Raw genomic sequence first — 19497 nt, 5'->3', positions numbered from 1 at the left:
TTTGTTCATTGTGATGCTCAGAAATGTATCCACAACAGCCATGAGGACCTCCTTCAAATGAAGTATTTCCCTTTGGTCACCAACTAGTGACTTACGCTACTCAGATTTCAAAGGGCAAGTAAAAGGAAATGTTAATATGAGTCCAAATTTGCCTAGTGGTTTTGAGTAAATAACCCCAAAATAGTCTTTCTCCCCTGGGGTTCCTGAACGAGAGCAGCGTGGCCGTCCTTTCCCTAGGGAAGCAGACATGCTGCTCTGGGGTCAGACCGGCTGCCTGTAAACCACCGCCGTCCCTCCTCTTGCCTTGCGACCTTGGGTGAGTCACTGAGCTAACTGGTGCTTAGAGATCCCTTCTAAGATCAGACACCAACTACACTGCCTGCCTTCTCGGTTCCTACAAAATTCAACCCATTTCTAGTTCTTAAAATGTCTCAGTAGGGTCTATGCAACCAGTCCAGTTTTTCCTCATTACGATAGTAAAATTGTGGGGAAACAAGGGTTGGGGCTACAGAGAGCCAGAGTCCTCATAGCCAGAGCTGCCTTGGAGCTTCTGGAGGGGGGTGTTCTGGGGCTAGTGGAGGGGGGTCAGGTTCCACATTCTTCTACTCTTCCAGCCTCTTTGGGAACCACAGGTCATTATCGATGCTCTTTGGTGCTTTTCTAACAGCTACCACGTATAGGACGTTCTCCAAGGTAGAAAACCGAGAGCTGGAGATGGAATGGGAAGGAAGAGCCAAGAAAGAAAGTCTCACCAATGTAAACATTAAAATAAATTGAACTTTGTGCCATCAATTAGGGGGTTGGCAGAAACAGGCTTATTATGCAGCTGGGGTATTTGAAATGTAGAATGTGCTGGGCTGGCAGAGTAATCCCATTTATGCTTGGGATAGTATTCCATGACATTAGAGGATTTATCTGTTTGCTAATCTGCTTCAGACTCCAGAGGCCTTGTTACAAAATAAGCGAGTGGGTGGAGAAGGAAAGGGTCGGAAAGAAGAGGTTAAGAAAGGAAGAGTTTTTCATTCCTATTTCTGCTGTAAATTTTATTAATCCAATGCCCGATGAGGGCTTGCAAAACACTATATTCTAGAAACACATAAGCAACACTATACTGCTTCTGCTATTTCCGACTTAGGGTTTTTAAGCATTTGGGGAGAGAAGCAAATGAAAAGCGTCTTTAGGTTTCTAACATGCCTTCATCTTCATCACTGAATTTACTGGGAGCAACCACCAAGCATTACGTTACTTTAGAGTACTCTCCTTTCTTCCTGTTTTCAAAATCTCTTCCCCCTGAAAGCAAACATTTATGCAAACATTTACTCGACTGTTGCCTATCCCCTCATGGCTGGATTGGACTACACAGTGCAATAGCCAAACTTCCTCCTAATCTCCTTTTCAAAGACTAAAAGCTTATTTGGGGGAAAGCAGTCATTTTGTTTTGTTCCACAGCACCTTGACGATGCCGAGAAAACATAATCCTTTACTTAGAATAGAATCTCAGATTTGCTGTTCCATTACCCAGTAGCCTAAGCATTTGTATTAAAGACAGTTAAGCTTTTTTCAGTGAGGCATTTCCTTCCTTACCTTCCTCACAGAAAGTTCTGCTTTATTTTTAGTAATATCCTGGCTCCTGGAATTGTATCTGTGCACATAATCCTTTCACAATAATGCTCACGCACTGGTGGCACCTTCCCTGCAAGGAACTCAAAGGCCTTTACAAATGTTAATTAGTTCTCACAGCACCCCCACGAGATGGGCACTCCATTCCAGTCGGCATCCTATTATCCACATTTGTGACTTTGCCAAAATTCTTCTGCCTTCTGCCTCCCCAGTGTGCTTTCTAATGGAATTCACCTTCAGTCCATTGGGGCTGGCCAGTAGAGTCCATGGTAAAGGGACCAAGCAGCCACAAAAAGAAATCCAGTGGTGACAGAGGGCTTGGCAGACCCCCTCTTCTTCCCCCTCCACTGACCCACAGGGACGGGAGAGGGGACCCGGGCAAGTGGATCTTCTCCCTACTGAGACCGGAGAAGCCCGAAAGTGACCACGACAATGTCCGTCCAGAGAGCTGGACAAGGTCCTGGACCACTCCAGGGCTGGTGGGCTCCGTGAGATGACGAACTATAACCCACCCTAAGAGGCTGGGCGTACAAGCTGCCCCACCAGCCTCTGAAAAACTCCTACTGTTCTTTGCGTTAGGACAACCTGGCCGTGCTGAAACTTCAGTCACATCTGCTCAGGCACGCCAGCTTACTGTGAGAAAACCTCCCCCAAATCTCAACATTTCACAAATGTTTGGGCCTTTATGACTTACAAAATGTTTTAATGTGTGCTTACCTTGAATGATGCCTCCAACTCCTAGGTTTTACTAGATGTTTTATGACTAACATGGGAGCGATGTGGAGGAATACAATGGTGAATTGTTTTACAGGTGGACCCAGGAGACAAAGGACCAGATTTCTCTCTGAACCCGAGAAAACTTGTAGGGGCCGTGGGAAAGGCTATTGTCCTGTAAGTCTCTTCCAATGAGCACGTTTGCATTCATTCACTCTCATCAAGTTTTCTGAAGAATTCTCACTGAGAAGTTACATGGAAGGGGAAAACACACAAGGTCATGAAATGTTTTGTGTGGAAATAATACAAATTAAAAAGGATGCTAGTTACTTTTTTTTTTTTTTTTTTAGTTGGCACAGAAGCCACATGATTTTCCTTCATTCACAATGGACATTGGGGATAAAATTTGGACTGGTTTTAGGCTTTTGTACACTAAAATAAGAATGAGGAAAAGATAAAAATGATACGAATCTGAAATGAAATGTAAGAATTTGACTGATGCCAGGAAATCTTTGTGTTCTGACTTCCTGACACTGACCTTAGCAGGCCATTAGTGTTACCTGACATCTTACTACACTTTCAAGGGCCCCTTCCCCCCTCCAAAGCCTCCTCCAACACCCCCATATAAGCCCAGAGCACAGCATCCTGTTTCATTGAGAAAAAGTCCTAAGTTGCCACCAAATTTCTCCGCCCACTTCCTGTTCCAGCTGCCCTGCCATTCCCTCGGCAACCACGGAGGACTCCCGTACAAGGCCAAGGTTGCCCCACGGCCTGCACCCTGTATTCTCTCCTTGCTTTACCACTTACAGGTCTTGGATTTCCTCTAGGGCTGACTTTTATGTCTTTATTATGTCAGGGATGCGTTGCGTCTGTCTTATGAAACGTAGGTCACTGTTCAGGCCATTTCAGACAACCAAGTAGACTCCACAGTACTTAGGTATTTCATGCAAATACTGAACTGATGGTGGGGGATGGGGGGAGAAGGGGAGAGAGAGAGAGGGAGAGAGAGAGAGAGACAGACAGACAGAGAGAGAGACAGAGAGAGACAGAGACAGACACTGGGACACTGGTTTCCCACTGCAAACTGGATAAAGCCTAAATTTTCCATGTCTGGCAAATGTAGGAGGTATTGTTTGGGAATGGTGGGAAAAAGTTGTATAGTTACGGCGGAACTAGATTATATACCTTACTTCCAAATGTAAATACTGTTGTATTTATTTTTATTTGTTTATGTCATGAGAACCTCCAGGAAAGATTTTGACCATGTACATTTTAAAGACAGTCAGTATTTGAACAACTGAAATTGTTCAGGGGACAAAGTACTTGCATATATATATATATATATATATATATATATATATATATATATATACATATGGAAAAACTGTATTAAAATTGTAATACTCAATATATACTGATAACAAAAGAGGAATATAAGTCATGTGTATACATTTTTTGGCACCCCCCCATTTATATATATGTAAAGTGGTGTGTCCTGCGGGCATTAGAGAATCCATTTCCTGGTCTTTTCCAGCTTCCGAGGGCAGCCTGTGTTCCTTGGCTCATGACTTCCTTCTCCATCTTCAAGGCCAACAGTGGAGCATCTTCCAATCTCCTCTCTGTCACCTCTTCTGTGATTGATTCTCCTGTGTCCCCCTTTCCCTATAAGGCCCTTAGGACTCCATTAAGGAAATCCAGCACACTCTCATCTCATCTGCCAAGTCCCTTTTGCCACGTAAGGTAACATATTAAGTTCAGTTTCTTGGGATCGGGATGTGGACATCTTTGTGTGCATCGGGCACGGGGCAGGGGTTATGTTGCCCACCACAAAAAGATTTGTTTCAGATTTTATTCTCCAAAGAGCTGTTGGATCAGTCATTCCTGTTGCTTTTTGTTAATTTCAGCTTTCACTTTTATATTTTCCTGAAGTTAACTTTGGAGTTCTTTACAATAATTTTTTTGAGAATGCTTAATACAGTTAATCTTACTTGATTAATGGAAGTGTGTAGGTCTATCAATTATCCTGTGTGGAATGTTAATTGTATCCCATAGATTTTGATATGTAGTATTTTCATTATTATCTTCCAGATATTTCACTATTTTGACTTTGATTTCCTCTTTGATCAAGGAATCATTTCAAAATGAATTTTGAACTTCTAAGTAGTTGTTTCTTTTGTTGTTATTGTTGTTTCTACATTTCTTATTTTAGTTTATTACATAGTGGTTATAAAGCACATTCTGGATCATTGCTGCTTTTGCAAGTATGTGATGGTTATGTGTTTGTGTGTGTGCACACACACCCTATTATAATTATATAGATTATATAATGAGCATGAAACAATGTGCATTCTCTGTTTGCAGAGTTTAAGCATGTATAAGTTATCTTGGGTGATAATTTCTGGATCAGTTAATAAAGAGCTTCTTTATTATTTTTATAGCACTATAATGTTCCATTGTATGGCTGTACCATAATTTATTTAAATAGATATTCATAGATATTTGAATTGTTCTAATAAAATGCTATTATAAGAAATGAGGCTATAATGAATACTTTACCATTATATGGTAAATAATATGCCAATTTGTACCTGTGGGAGTATATTGAATCTTATTCCATAATTTTATAATCTCTTGAGTCACATTGCCTGTGCTTTCTTAACATTTTTGGAGATTTCAAAGCAGATTGTATTCTAAAATTTTCTTCTCTTTCCTCAGAAAACGACCCTCTTAATGTGCTTCAGCTTTATCTTTCAGGTTCGGTACTTTGTTCCCTACCCCCCCCTTCCAACCTTTCCCCTCGGAATTTTGGCATAGTTCTTCTGCTATTTCCATCTTGATTATTCTAGTTGGTGGTCATTCCTTCCCGGCCCCCAAACAATCTGTGCTCCATATCCTGGACTCTCCTCTCCACTCACCTGCCACCATTTTCATTATTGTTTACGATTATGTTGGTGCAAGTAGTATTTGAACTGCTGTGGGCTTATGACAAACGTAGGACCATATTATTACACACCAGTTCTCTTCTCACTTAGCTGAATAGGACTGATTTTTAATATACATGTTACTTACATTTTAATGTTTCTCAAATCAGGATATAATAACATTAGTATTAACATTATAGTATTTATCTTTTCTTCCAAAAAGAAAGAGGTTTTTAAATGAATAGTCTTACCCTTGACGGTGCCATAAAACCAAGCAAATAAGGTATTTCCTATCATATTACAGGCACTCTGGAGTATACGGGCATGACGAACTTCCTGGATTCTTTTTAAGTTGGTCCAAAATGTGTTGTACCTGACAGATAGCCTTTGAAATATTTAACATGGGGTTTATCTGTTCCCTAATTTCAGCATAGATAAACTCGGGTTTCATAATTTTTCATTTCCTTAGGTTTTGTTGTGTGAGGTGTGTGTGACCCTTTAACCATCTTTCCAGAAATGTTTATCATTAAGTATTGAAAGAGGAGTCTACAAGTTTCTATGATTTTGCAAGTAACAATATATATCTCTTTCTGCTTAAATTTGCTGGAGTGAATTCTGTTCCCCCAAAGTGAGCCCCCAAAGATATAGGCTCCTGGGGTATGGTTGACAGAGACATCAGGTAAGAAGCCTACCTGTGCGCACAACTGTCATGAGAACTGGAGAAAGGAAAGCAGATGAATTTGGAGCTTTAGCCTTTCTATGTGGACCATATTTGGAAACTGTTAATTGAATCCATATAAAATTTCAAAGGGTGCTTTGCTGTGTGCTTTGATTTAAAGGAAGGACTCAGGGAAACATGACAAAATGAACCAGACTCTTAACAACCTCAAATTCAGGAATTTAAGTAACAACAGGCCAGGGAAATCACTGTATTCTATCTTTGTCACAACTTTTCTGTAGTCTTCTCCTGACTAACAGAAATGAAACATACACTCAAATTTGCTTTTCCTGTAAATCTAATAATTATTTTTCCAAACTGGAAAACCTATACAGTATTTGTAAAGCCTGTTTTATACATTAGAAATAACACAGAACTAAACATTTTTCAAGATAAGTTAGGACAATCAGTATTAAGCTTATAAATACACTCTCTTGGTCATGAAGAAGTAAAAGTTAGAAGCCATTCTTCTAAGCTTTGTTGTTAGAAGGAAACATTAATTTCACTATTCAAACTAAAGTCTGAACACTGAAAAAAAACATGTCAATGTGAATATCCCTGAAACCCTGAAAAGAATCTGAGCAAAAGACACTTTTGACCAAACAGATGTCAAAAAAGCATTTTCTTCCCTTGCTGAACTTAAATTTTCCATGAATTATACTGTGTATTCGATCACAGACAAACCCAAACAATAGGATCACACACTGTTTTAAATGCATAAATATGAGACTCCTGGAATCAGAAGTAAAACTCTCATAGAGATGAAGCTGGGGTGAACTGTTATTAGTGACACCTGACTTGTTCTTTTTTGTGACTTAGATTTTAACTGGTATTGTTGTAAAGAGGCCACAGACTTCAAATAAAGGGATACCATCGCCTTTTCAATGACAATAATTAGCTATCTAAAAATATAAAGAATAATTGGTTTGTAATAGACTAAAGACACAGTGTTCTAAAATCTTTTAAAATTCTTAACTTCCACCTCTGTGTGCGATCAGTGTTGTGGAAACAGATGTCTGACGCCAAGATTTAATTTCTCCCACCCCCCTGCAAGTATCACCTAAACAATAACTTTCACCAATAAATTTCTCCCAACTGGTTTCCTGGGTCCTAAAAGCCTGATCTCAAATTGGCCTTCTTGCATTTTATTCCATCACACCCAGTTCTCCTGGTTTTCCAAACACATGGGGGGTTGTGCGCACCGCAGATCACAGGGGGAGACAATGCCACTGGGTTGAATGACGCGATCGAATGACGTGATGGCGGTTAGCACACAGAACACGACTACAGATGCATTTCACCCTTGCCCCGTAACACGTCAGTTTAAGGCTCATCTTTGAAAAACTATCATGAAATCCCAAGGCGTACAAAAAGTCTGTATTACACCGCAATACAGTCAACACTGACATCCCCATCGCCCAGCTTAAGATATGAAACATTTCAACTTTTCTCCCCTGAGGAAATTCCTCCCCAGTATTTGGGGCTTTCCATTTCCATGCATGTAGTTTTTCATTACACATCCCCATAAACAACGTATTATTTCGCATGCCTTAAACATTACGTAAATATTGTAAGTATTCCTCTGAAACATTCTTTTTGTTTTTGAGATTCACCTGTTTTATACATAGGTCTTTTTTTTTTCTTTTCTTTTTTTACTGCCGTAATACTGTGTTGTATGAGTATTCCACAGAGCTCCTCTCTCATTGCAGGATATTTAGGTTGTTTCCAGTTCCTTAGTACTTACAAACAATGGTGCTATGACTTTCTTGTTACCTCAGTGAACACAGCTTGCTCTGAGAGATTCAACAAGAAGAACTGCTGGGTTACACGGTGTTCAACATCACTAGATATGCTAGTTGCTTTCCGAAGCGGCTGTACCATTTAGGCAGAGTAGGAGGCTCCACAGCTCTTCCTTTGGGACTGTAAACTCCATAGGCAGGGTTTTTGCTGCTGGAATCCTCTGTGGCGGGGCTGAGGATACGTTTCTCTAACTAGTCACCCCAAGGATATTTCTAGCTTGGATCCATGCATCATCCATGGGCATTTCTAGGCTTCGAGCTCCTGCATCACAAAGGTCTTGTGGATTCATATCCTGCAACCATGGTCAAGTGAGTCCATAGTCAGAATTTTCAGAGGGGCCTCTTTTTTGCTTTTTCAATCTAAAGCACAGATCAAGCAGGACAAGTTGTGGTCCCCCCGCCAGTGGGAGGGTTTCTTTTCTTGTCTGCCCTCCACTGAAGGAGCTGGCCTTCTAAGATCTGGGCATTATGCATGGGCTCGGTTATAACTTCAAATATCATCTGGGCTGAAGAACAGTAGTGGCCTTGAACATCTAAACTCTTTGCTGACTGAGACTGTCACCCTCCTTCCCATCATCCAGGCTCCAGCTGGAGAGTCTCCTTGTTGGTTCAAGTTGACTGTTCTGGTTTTTGCTTTATTGGCCATGGGATTTCTTTAATTTTGGGGAAAAGCTTTGTTCTTATTTTCTTGTGCCCTCAGCACTTACAAGGAAGTAGTTATGGTCCTCTAAAAATTAAAGGGAAAATGGGAAGCACGAAAGTACTCTTTTTTTGAGCTTCTATTTATTTCAGTGTGTAAGCCTTACTTTCTTAATCATCAGAGTCCAGCAGAACTGTCCGAATGATAGAAATGCTCCCCAGTCTATTCTTCCAGTATGGCAGGCTCTCGTCACGGGGGGCCGGCCAGCACCTGAGACGTGGCTAACACGTCTGATGAACTAAATTTTTAATAATAATTTTAATTAAAATGTAAACTTAGTCACATGTGACCAGCGTCTATTATATTGACAGCACAGTCCTAAATCGTAGTAATAGTCTTTGTCCCTTGGGTGTTTTTTGAGTGTGTGTGTGTTAATAAACCAATGTAGTCTGGGAAAAAAAGTCTTGCTAATCCCTTTGGTACGCAAAGGATGAAATAGTTGAGACAGGACTTCATAATATCTGCCACCGCAAAAACTGGAAGACCCCATCATTTCTATAATCAGGTATTTCTTGCCTGACTTACCTTTCTGGGAACTTGCAAAGATCTACGGTGCCAGGTTTAAGTGCACATTATTTCCATTGCCAGGAAGTCAGGGAGTCAATTTCCGACAGTCTTTTCACGGATATTTATGAAGTTTCAAAGAGTCAAGAAATCCCAAGAATAAGTAACTAGGGACATAAATACACATATTTAGACTGCAGTATGAGACAATATGATTGAATACAATTTGGTTTATCTTTTAACTGAAAATGTTTATTGGTAACCTGAAAATGTGTACAAGTTAAAACATGACCATGTCATACGGTTTATTTTAGCATTTTATGAAAAAGAAAAAATCAAGCCTACTGCTTTAGGCCTGGACTGGGCTTACATTTCCAATTTTTTAAACTTTCCAAGGACATGACAGTATATGAAATAACTTAGTTTTTTTTTTGTTTTTTTTTTTTTAGTTGTCATAAGTAAAGGTTAAGAAGGGTAAAGCAAAAATGTAGGTGTGAATTATAATGAGAACAAATACAGACTTGGAGAAACGGCCACGTAAGTCTGATTGGTGCATTTGGCCATTTCATTGTTTAGCCTTCAAAAATAAACCATTTGTAACTATTTCTCACCATGCACTCTCTCTATTCTAATATAAAATTGATGCCCGCAGGTTTGGCATTTAGGAATGCACTGAAATGGATTCTGGAGCAAGGAAAGCATTTCATGGGATGAATGAACCAGGTCCAAATGAAAATCCGAAAAGTTTGCATTTTAAAACTTAGCATATATTTCCAGACAAAACTGATTTAAACTCCTGTCCAGAGATCTTCATGGATATTTTCACTGTATCCATATGATTTTGAATGTCTACAAGAACTGAAGCCCCTTAATTCTAGCCAACATACTTCGGACATTTTGCTTAAGGATTTCTTTTTTGATACTCTCAAGACGGAATTTAAAAAAACCAAACGACTTTTCTCTAGAAAGCACTTTTAGCATAATGAATATGTATCTTTTTTCAGAGTGTATGTAGCCCACTGTTCTCTTGATAGTCATCATAGAAGCGTCTCAGTGATTCGGGAATTCTGGGTGTCACAGTGCTCAAGGCCCGAGTAAAATGTCTTCTCATGATGCTGCTGGCCTGAATGTCTTCTTCCAGAGCCTGAAGAGCTGCCTCTCTGCAGACGGCGATAATCTGACAGGAGAGAGAAAACAATCAACGTAGCGCTTCAAATATCCACCCAGGGTTAACTTCTACAACTGTAAGCACACTGCGAAACTTTACTGCAAGAGTTAGGCCATTTAAATCTTCAAAAGGGTAAAAAGTAATCATCTTCATCCCAAAACTGTACGTTAAGCATGGAAGACCAGGAACGGTAACATAGATGACATGGCACTTGCTCCAAAGGGGCTTGCGACTGCGAAGGTGGGACAGATGGGCAGGCGCATACTTCTCACGCGCAGGATGACAAAGGATGCGTGAGGACCACGGGTGGGGGCAGGGAGGCACTGAGGGATGGGGGATGCAGGTCCAGGGCGAGAGGGGCCCTGCTCGTCAGCACACCTTGTCACAGCACAGAATTTCCACATTCCTTTCAACCTTTGATGTACTACCGACATGTAAGGGCATTTCTTTATGTGCATCTCTTTAACGAGTTCTTAAATCTTGGGAATATCAGATGGAGTCGTCTCCGTTTACTTTGGAGAGCTGCATGAGAACAGAGAAGTGAATTCTGTTTACTCAGTGAGGAAAGCTGAAAGAATGGGGAGGAATCTGGGGTGAGGGGGGTGCAGAGGGAGGGAGGAGAGAATGGGCGGTAGGAAACCGGGAGGGAGGCAGGTTCAAGTCTTGAATCCTGAAATGTGTTTTTAAGCTCTCTGGACTTCAGACAGCAGAAGCAGGCTGATGCCAGCGTCATTCTAAAGACACATTACTGTGGTGAAAAGAGCTTGTGGGATGAAAAGGGATATTGTGATTTTCAGGGAAAACAGTGATTGATATTGGCTGTACCCTTATATCGTAAACGAAAGGGCCCGAGGAGCCCATTTGTCCGGCCATTCCGCACAGTTTCTCTGTTTGTTCACTTACTGAAAAGAGTCCCTCTGCTAATGCTGGGCTAACGGCTGCCAAAGCAGTTCAGTAGCTTTTTAGGGGATTTAGCAGCATGTTTAGGGATTGAAAAAAACATGCATAGATTTAGATGGCTTTGTCAGATTATGACAATGTAACCCTTGGTTCTGGGCTTCATTAATGAGCACTGAAGGTGACCGTCGCGATTATGCATGCTAATACTTTTCCAAAAAGAACGGTTACCAACTTGAAGGAAAAGACAAAACTTCAGGGATTAGTAAAGCAACTTCATCACATACTTAGGTGCAAAAAGAGTATTTTGAAAACAAGATGTGTTATTAAGCACAGTAAAAGCACGTGAAATGCCCAGTATGGTAAACTGGCATCCAATGAATCCACTATGTTCCAAAGGGACCCTCGGGGACCTCCAAGAAGGGAGGTGAAGGACCAAGTGGAGAGGGCCTCAACACCTCCTTCACTCCACCTGAACAACCACTGCTTCAAATTCTTGCACAGATGAAGGAAGTGCAAGGCTAAGAGAAGTCTGAAGAAGCATCAGATAGGAAGAGGCAGAGGGGACGGAATTTCCTGCTGGCAGGGGGAATTCTAGCTCTCTCTGACAGTACAGGAAGGTTTCCATTGCGGGGCTCCCTCCCCAGGCTAAGTGGAGTAGAGTAGTCACCACCCTGGGCCAATGCCATGTCTTGCACACTTCATAACTGAGACGTACCTCAGAGAGAATGGGACCCAGCACTACCATGCAAAGAACATTTACGGAGTACCTATCATGTGTGCTACACAATGACTAACGTCTGCACTGACTGCTACATGACTAGTGCCCCCTAGTTTTGTACAACGCAGTGATCAGCCAAGAGGGGTTTGTGAGAAGTCTGATGGCAGCAGGCAAATGGAGTGGCCAGATGAGCTTTTGCCCGGTGGTGGTGGTGGTGGTGGTGGGTAGGAAGGTTGGTTTGGGTTGAGGAAAGAAGAACACTACAAAGCTGCCTGGAATCTCTCATAGTTCCGGGAATTTGGGTCACAGGGCCACTGGTAGGTGGCTAATAAGGCCAGCACATCTGAGAAAGTGAACCAAAAGTCAAGTAGGCTTCCTCTCTCAATACACAGTAATCAAACTGGGAGAAGAAATGACGATCCTGGAATCACTGGAATCTCAGGTAGACTAAGGTGGCAAGGGAGAGAAATGCAGGTAGTGGGAAGCGATAGGTCATTGAGACCTCGAAGGCTGTGCTCGGGCTCAGCTCCTCTGAGCAATTCCTCTTTGCAGATCAACTTTTCTTCCTTTATATCTGCATCTACAGATTTTTCTCTAAGCTGTAAATTGCCTTTTGCCCTCATGTGGTAGCTTCCACAGCTGGGACAGAGGGGGCACTGGTGGTGAGCTGTGGTCAGAGCTGTCACTGCCACTTGAAAGTTGGCTGTGTGTAACTTGGGGCCGCTAGTGTACATTAACATTTGAGAGTAACCCCATATTTAGTGCTAGCCTGGCCCTTAATTAACAATTCCATCCAATTTGGAGAACTACAAAGTTGTGAGACACAGCAGACTTGGGCAGCTTTGACGAACACCCTGAGAAATGTTTGGATGAGACAGAGATGACCTTGAGAGCCTTTGGGAGAGAGTGACAAGGAAATGGCAGCTGAGCACTGGCTCTAGAGGGCCTCATATGAGTTTGTCTTTTGCGTTTGCAGCTCTTTGCACTTGGAAGGTTGCAGAAGGACTGCCTGAACTCAACACTTGCCTCGTTAAATGTTATCCTTCTTATTCACAAGGATGCCTCGAAGAACCAGTCAGTTAGGCAATCCTTTGTGCCACCTTCATTTTCCTGTCGTATTTGCTTAGCAGCATACAGCAGTTAACTGAGAGGAAATGGGACACTACTAACACTTGACCAGTCACTCTTTCTTTCATCAGTCAACATTCGCCGAGCAGCGACTCTGTACTACAAGTAGGCAAAGCCAGGCAGGGGGTGCAGAGGTGTCCGAGACACACGTCTGCCTTCTGGGGCTCCCAAACCAGGACGCTGGACAGCAGTTAACTGCCCTGTGCAGCAGGGAGCGAGAGGTCCCGTTAGCAATGCAAAAGGAAAGTGCACTGCTGTGGAGAGAAGGAAGAAATCAGTGCTCCATACACCGCAGTGGGGGGATAGAATTTGGATATGCACGTAGAAACAGAAAGGGCATTCTGAGAGGAATAAAGTGAGCAAAGAAACAGCGAGGTGGGGAGAAAGGAGTTAGGGGTTACACCAAGTGAGTCTCAGTAGCCAAAAATGGAGAATTAAAAAGAGTAATTCTATCATCAAAATGTCACTAAAAATAAAGAACAAAATAATGATAGTTTTCAGAAGTCACGTAGGCCGTAATGGCAGTGAGGGCTAAGCCTTAGAGCTTTAGTCACCTCGAAAGCTCTAAGCCCAATTCACAGGCAGCTGATATGCAAGCAGCAGACAGAGCACAACACCCAAAGGTCCCTTTGTTTTCCTTTTTTTCCTCATGAAAGGGCTTCTTAGTAAAAATTCCAGAAGGAAAAGCATTAATTGTATTACTGGTTCTTCTCTCCTGACCCAAAGAAGAAGACAGGTCTGAAAACACAAGTATTCTTAGGAGGTCCACCTCACGATGGCTGGTTTCTGTTTGCTCTGGGGTCACTCACTTTGGCGTATTTCCTAAGAAAAGTGTAGCTTTCCTGTTCATTCTCATGGCCCATGCCAGTATTCCCCATGAGGTGTCAGTGTCTTTCAGAGGAAGAAGTATTTCCGATCAAATGGGGTTTAGGTACCAGTGTATATACTGTTTCCTACAAAGCACACTACAATTTTAAGGATTCTGTGAAGCCTAGCAATGATGATCTGCTTAATTTCTTTAACCCAGTTTCCCACAGAACTCTCCGTGCCCGGTTTTTGGCAGAACACCTCTAGATGGCTATCTTTGGGGTTACTGGTGACCTTCAGCATATACTCTGGGAGGTGCTAACCTAACCAAACAACTCAGTCGAGGCTCACCGTGGCTCCTGCCTATCTCACACTTTCTTCTTTGGCTTTCCCTATTCCAGAACACAGAGAAAAGAGAAAGGCTGAGCAAGAGACCAGAGGACTAGTCTGCTTTGAGAGGTCAAAGGGCAGCAGCCACCACGTGCACTTCTCGGAGGTGTACACAGTCAGTGCGTACGTGTTGAACTGAACAACTCCTTAATTATAAACAAATGTTCACAACGTGCACGTTACATGCACCTTTCTCATACCTGGCCAATACTCTGTACTATTTTCACTTACTTTTCATACGACCCAGACTGTCTGTTAATACTGAAGCTTTTGGAATGATACAGTCAATAACAAAAATTGTTGTAACACTGTGATATAAGTTCATCTCAAGCACTGTTTCAGTCTGGGCTTAACGTTGAATCTAGTGCTTTCCTCAGAAGTAATAAAAATGAAAACTTTCAGCAGGAGTACAAATATGCCTGTGTTATTTTGAGGGATGCTTCCTTGGGTATCAAAATTTGTTACACAGGGGTAGGAACTTTTGTTGCTGTGGCGTCATGTGGAACTACTGCACTGCAATTGAGAGAGATTCCTGAAAATTTACCAATGCAGTCATATATATTAGTTTAGAGGACTGAAATGGAAGCTTTGTTAAAAAAAAAAATTGTGCAAATGGTGATGTATTGTCTCACTTGGTGAAAGTAATCTGGCACCTATTAATTACAGAGGGATTTCCTTTTCTGCGTTAAGCTTTGGAAAGGTAAGGTCTTTTCAGATAAATTTGCTAATACATCTCTCTATTTGGGTATGAATACTACAGAAACTGAGAAAAAGGGCCCTCTCGTTACACTAGGACCTTCTCACCACTCCCGACAGCTTGTGGGAAGACCTCGTGAGGTAAGTGTATGCTTACGTATCTACAGGGGACACAGGGGCACAGGGCTCACCATTCTGGTGGCATCACATCAAAAACAGATGGAGTCTGCACTCCTTAGCGATGGGGGGGAGGGAGGTTCAGTGAATTCTTCCCATGAGGCCACAGAAAACCGTCACTGAGAAGATGTGCAGATGAATAGACAAAGTGAAATCACAGATTGTCTGCAATGTTAAACTAACCTGTTTAGAAAGAAAACTCTTGGCACTTGAGCACCTTAACTTCTTTGGCAAAAAAGGATTTTGGAAGCCTTCCCCTAATCCCTTCACCATCCGGGCCTCTTCCCCCATAGGCTCAGACGAGATCGTTTAAAACAATTATTAGCCAACTACCAGTAAGGATGCTTTCGCCATTAGGCTGTAAAAGCAAAATGTTTTGGCTGGTTCTATAAAGCTGTGTGTTTTCTGTGTTCCTTTTCAGTTTTGCTGAAAAACTGATACCCCAACTTTTAAAAAATATATGTGCCTTGCTGCAAAGATGAAAATATCTGTTTGAGAAAATGGCAAAAGGAGATAAAAGATTAGCAGAGTGGGCCCAAGATCTCACTGTCAGAGCTAGACTAAGACATGCTGTTGTTTCTGGGGCACCCATTTCATGGGTGCCACGTGTCACAAATTCTTCTTTCCATTTCTTTGGCAGTATAACAGATCTATCAGATATCTGCAAATAACCTAAAGAAGCAGGAACTCTCTTGTGAAAGATGTAGGTATATTTGAGATGAGTTCCTAAGACATAGGAAAAGATTTTTTAAAAAAAATTTATTGGGGTGACAATTGTTAGTGAAATTACATGGATTTCAGGTGTACAATTCTGTATTACATCATCTATAAATCCCATTGTGTGTTCACCACCCAGAGACAGTTCTCCTTCCATCACCATATATTTGATCCAGGAAAAGATTTTTAAATGAAAATATTTAGAAACCCTCAAAACAAAGTCACCGAAGGAAGGAGTACGTGACTGTTTTCAGACGCTGGAAAGAAGTAACTTAGTAATGAAAGTACAGGGACATGAGTGTGTCTTGTCACGCGAGGCTGGACCTGAGAGCAGGACCCACAATACAACAGTAACTGATTAGGGGACGTGGGCACTGGGGAGGGCCTGTGCGCGCGTGGGGAGGCAACTCGCCAGGAGAAGGCCCTTGACCACTGAACCTTGGGATAGCGAATTACCTCACTTTTAAATGCAAAAGGGCAAGAGAGGCAATTGTGTCGAATTGTGAATGCCACGAAGACTAAGAATAATGTCCTTGTTCACTGTGAAAAAACCCCGAAACCTCTCATACACCGCCTCTGGTCTTCCCCATCCCTGGGAGCCAAGGGTTGCGACAGGTGGGTCCCCTTGTAAAACAGAAGCAGGCCGACTGAGAAAATGAACACCAACACGCCTCCTAAGCGGCACTAATAATTTTTTAAAACGACGTGATGAAGAACAGTCGTCCAGGCGAAGGCTGTGACCAGAACCTTCTCGACGGGCAGAAAAACCTGCAGGTGGCGGCAGCGTTCAGGGGTGCAGCTGCAGAAGTACCGGCGACAAAGCCCCTGCCGGTCCTGTTTCCCGGGACACCGCCTTCGCCTGGTGCACGCAGAGGCGTGGGCCCCGAGGCCGGCCGAGCCGTTATGTCCGTGTCCAGGCAAGGCCTGGGGAGTACGTGCTGCTGACTGTGACCCCCCCCCCACCCCGGGACGGCGCGCAAGGCTGCGAGGCCGGGCGCTGCTGCGGGTCGGGGACCTGGGGGCTGCGTACCTCTTCCAACACGGCCGCTGCCATTCCGCCCCGACCTTCACCACTGAGCTCTGGTAGGTGGCTAATGAGGCCAGCACATCTGAGGAAGCTGAGTAGCGGTAACAGAGTGACAAAGTGCCACGGCGGCTGAAACCGGCGGCGGAAGTTCTGCTTGGTTCCCATGGCCCCGTCCTGCAGGCACAGGGCACAGATCTGCGGAGACGAGGACGCCAGCGTTCCCGCGGAGCGGGCTCGGTCACGGGTGGGCCGAGACCCCGAGGAGGCGGCGCTGCAGCGGAGCAGGGCTGGCGGGCGGCACTGTCCCTGTGGGGCCGCTGCCCGAGTCCCCCAGCAGCGCGGCTCTCAGGCCCTTCTGCCGTCTGGTGTGAAGAAAGCGCGTCCAGTGAGGCCTACATGTGCTTTTCAGCTTCTTTGTGTTTCAAGTGCACTAAGTAGCTTGAAAGAATCCACCAAAAGAAGTGGGCTGCAGTGCTTGAAAAAGCCTTAGGTATTTCAAGGCCGCGGTTTTGTTAAAACCGTCTTCTGTCTGGAACACCTGTGACCTGTTGAGCTTAATTGGGCTGCAGCTGGCGTTGACATTGTGCCCCCCCCCCCCTTTCTTTTCACTTTCCCAGCTCGCCACCTCCTTCCGTGTGTGGCAGAGGGATTAGGAGCCCAGCGGAGAGTGGTGTCCTGCTGTTTGCCAATAGCCTGCACTGGAGGTGCTTCAAGGAGGCGGCTACCTGCGAGATTATGCGCCCGGTGGATGCCCAGGGCCCATTCTCCCGGCCCATTGAGAATTGCTCAAAGGTTGCTGAATGGCCGGGTATGAGAGATGTGACGGAAGGGAGGGCAGCTGGCTCTGGCCACAGAGCAGCAGATGGAAGTCAGATTGCCTCCCGGGACTGCCAGGAAAGCAGCTCAGAGCAGGAAAACAGGGCCGGAAAAGGGAGTTCAGGGGCAAGCAAACGGCCCTTATTTAAAGTCCTTTAGAATGGCACCTCATCAAAAAACTTAGGTGGTTTAGTAAGGACTTGGACCAGACGTGAGGACTTGGGAAAACGAATTTCAAATTTACAGAACTACCTAACTGTGGCTCTCTGGGTACACAGTTCCCTTGGATTGTCTGCAAAATAAGCTTTAGGATGATTAATTCATCTGGGATTATACTAAAGTCACACAATCTAGAATGCCCTGTACAGCACTGAGTCAGAAGAAAATAAGAATGTCTGTAAAGACAGATTCAAAGCCTAATGACATCACATCAGAGAAGGGGGAAAACCCTTGGTTGCTTACTTTTGCTGATTCAGTTATTTTGAGGTCTCAAAAATATATAGCCAAAGAATATGTACAGTTTGTGCATAACCATTATAGTTTTTGCTTTTTTTAAATTCACAAATGAATCGATCATTCCACAGAGCTTTGGGGCTGCAAAGATTTGGAGTTTTTATTCTTACTGTTTCTGCAACCATCTGTACCTGTGGGAATTTTAAATGTTTCTAACATTAATTGAACCATAACAAGATAAAAAGGAGTATTTTCAGTTTTGAAAAGAACACACTAACTGGTGTGGGAATGGAGAGGACAGGAACCCCAGAAGGGAAGGGCAAGGATGAGACGGCAGAAAGATGCTGGGGCCACCCTCTTCACTCATTCATTCCAGAAGTCCTTATTACCACCTACAAGGTACCAGGCCCTGGGAAGTACATCAGGGAACAAAACCAAGTCTGCTTTCATGGAGCAAGAAGTGTAAAGTCCTGGCCAATCTACTTACCCTTCAGGGTTCAGTGTGAAGGTTTCGCTGGCAGGCACTGCCCAAGGCCACTTGACCACCCCCCATCCCCGCCTGACTGCTTTAGGGTCACTTGTTTTAATGGCCTGGCAGCAGCTTGTACTAGTTTGTCACATCACAATTGTCAGGACACAGGGTTCTTTGTGGTAAATGTCTATTTCCCTCACTGGGATAGAGGTTCCCTGAAAGCCTTCCAGCTGTAGCCTTGACCTCCTCCCGAAGTGTACCAGGTCAGCATGTCCCTTGACCTTTGAGAATCCATAAAACAGTTTCCTGCTGAGGTCATCCATGAACAGACATGTATACTAGGTTTTGCTTTTTCTTTTTTTAAACACACACACACACGGGTTCCGCTGTGACAACTGCAGCCAATGTCTAATATGGAGTAAAAAATGGAAAAATGTCTCAGGCACAAGGGTCATCCAAAATTATTTGTGTATTTGTGAACCCTTGTGGGATTGATGACCAAGCTGTGGCCTGAAAGCGACACGGAAGAGGCACCAAACTTTGGGTAAAAGTACCCCAACAAAGAAAGGAAATGGGAGAAAAGCACCCCCAACCCCCCAAGAAAAGAAATGGGAGAGCTTGAGGCTGGGTGCAGGCAAAGAAGAAGAGCAGGGCAGGGATTCTCTTGGAAGAGGAGAGCAGCAAGTCCCCATGCTCTAGGACTCCTGTCCAAGTCTGGAGGGTTGTGGGAGCATGGAAGACGGTGGCTGGGGCAGGTGTAGGCAGGGGTGTTAGTTACACCAGCTGTCACATATCCCGTGTTTCCTCATCTGGCAGCCCCAACACACCCATCAAAATGCCGTAGCTTTAGGCCCTGGGGAGCCTTCTTTGGATCTTGTCTACCTTGGGATTCTGGACTCCATTGAGCACTCACAGAATGGAGTACAGTCATGTGTCACTTAACTATGGGGACAGTCCTGAGAAATGTACCATTAGGCGATTTCATCGTTGTGCGAACAATACAGAGTGCATTTACACAAACCTGGATGGGGCAGCCCACTGCACAGGGAGGC

General features: G+C 43.6%; 1 protein-coding gene across 4 annotated transcripts in view; it reads right to left on the bottom strand.

Annotated features, from left to right (window-relative positions):
• Positions 1-7628: 7628 nt before the first annotated feature.
• The window catches only part of AFG2A (AFG2 AAA ATPase homolog A), a 241180-nt gene continuing 229311 nt past the window's right edge, over positions 7629-19497 (bottom strand). For all 4 annotated transcript variants that reach the window (XM_081077501.1, XM_081077503.1, XM_081077500.1 and 1 more), the window contains 2 exons: positions 8998-10153; positions 7629-8065 (listed from right to left, as the gene is read on the bottom strand). In XM_081077501.1, the coding sequence (XP_080933627.1) occupies positions 9977-10153 (177 nt within the window). In that variant the 3' untranslated portion in view covers positions 7629-8065; positions 8998-9976. The remainder of the gene's footprint in view (positions 8066-8997; positions 10154-19497) is intronic.

Source organism: Rhinolophus hipposideros (assembly GCF_964194185.1).
Source record: "Rhinolophus hipposideros genome assembly, chromosome: 16".
In the NCBI taxonomy this organism is placed as follows: domain Eukaryota; kingdom Metazoa; phylum Chordata; class Mammalia; order Chiroptera; family Rhinolophidae; genus Rhinolophus; species Rhinolophus hipposideros.
The sequence above is the reverse complement of the archived record's forward strand: the minus strand, read 5'-3'. Positions and strand labels throughout refer to the sequence as shown.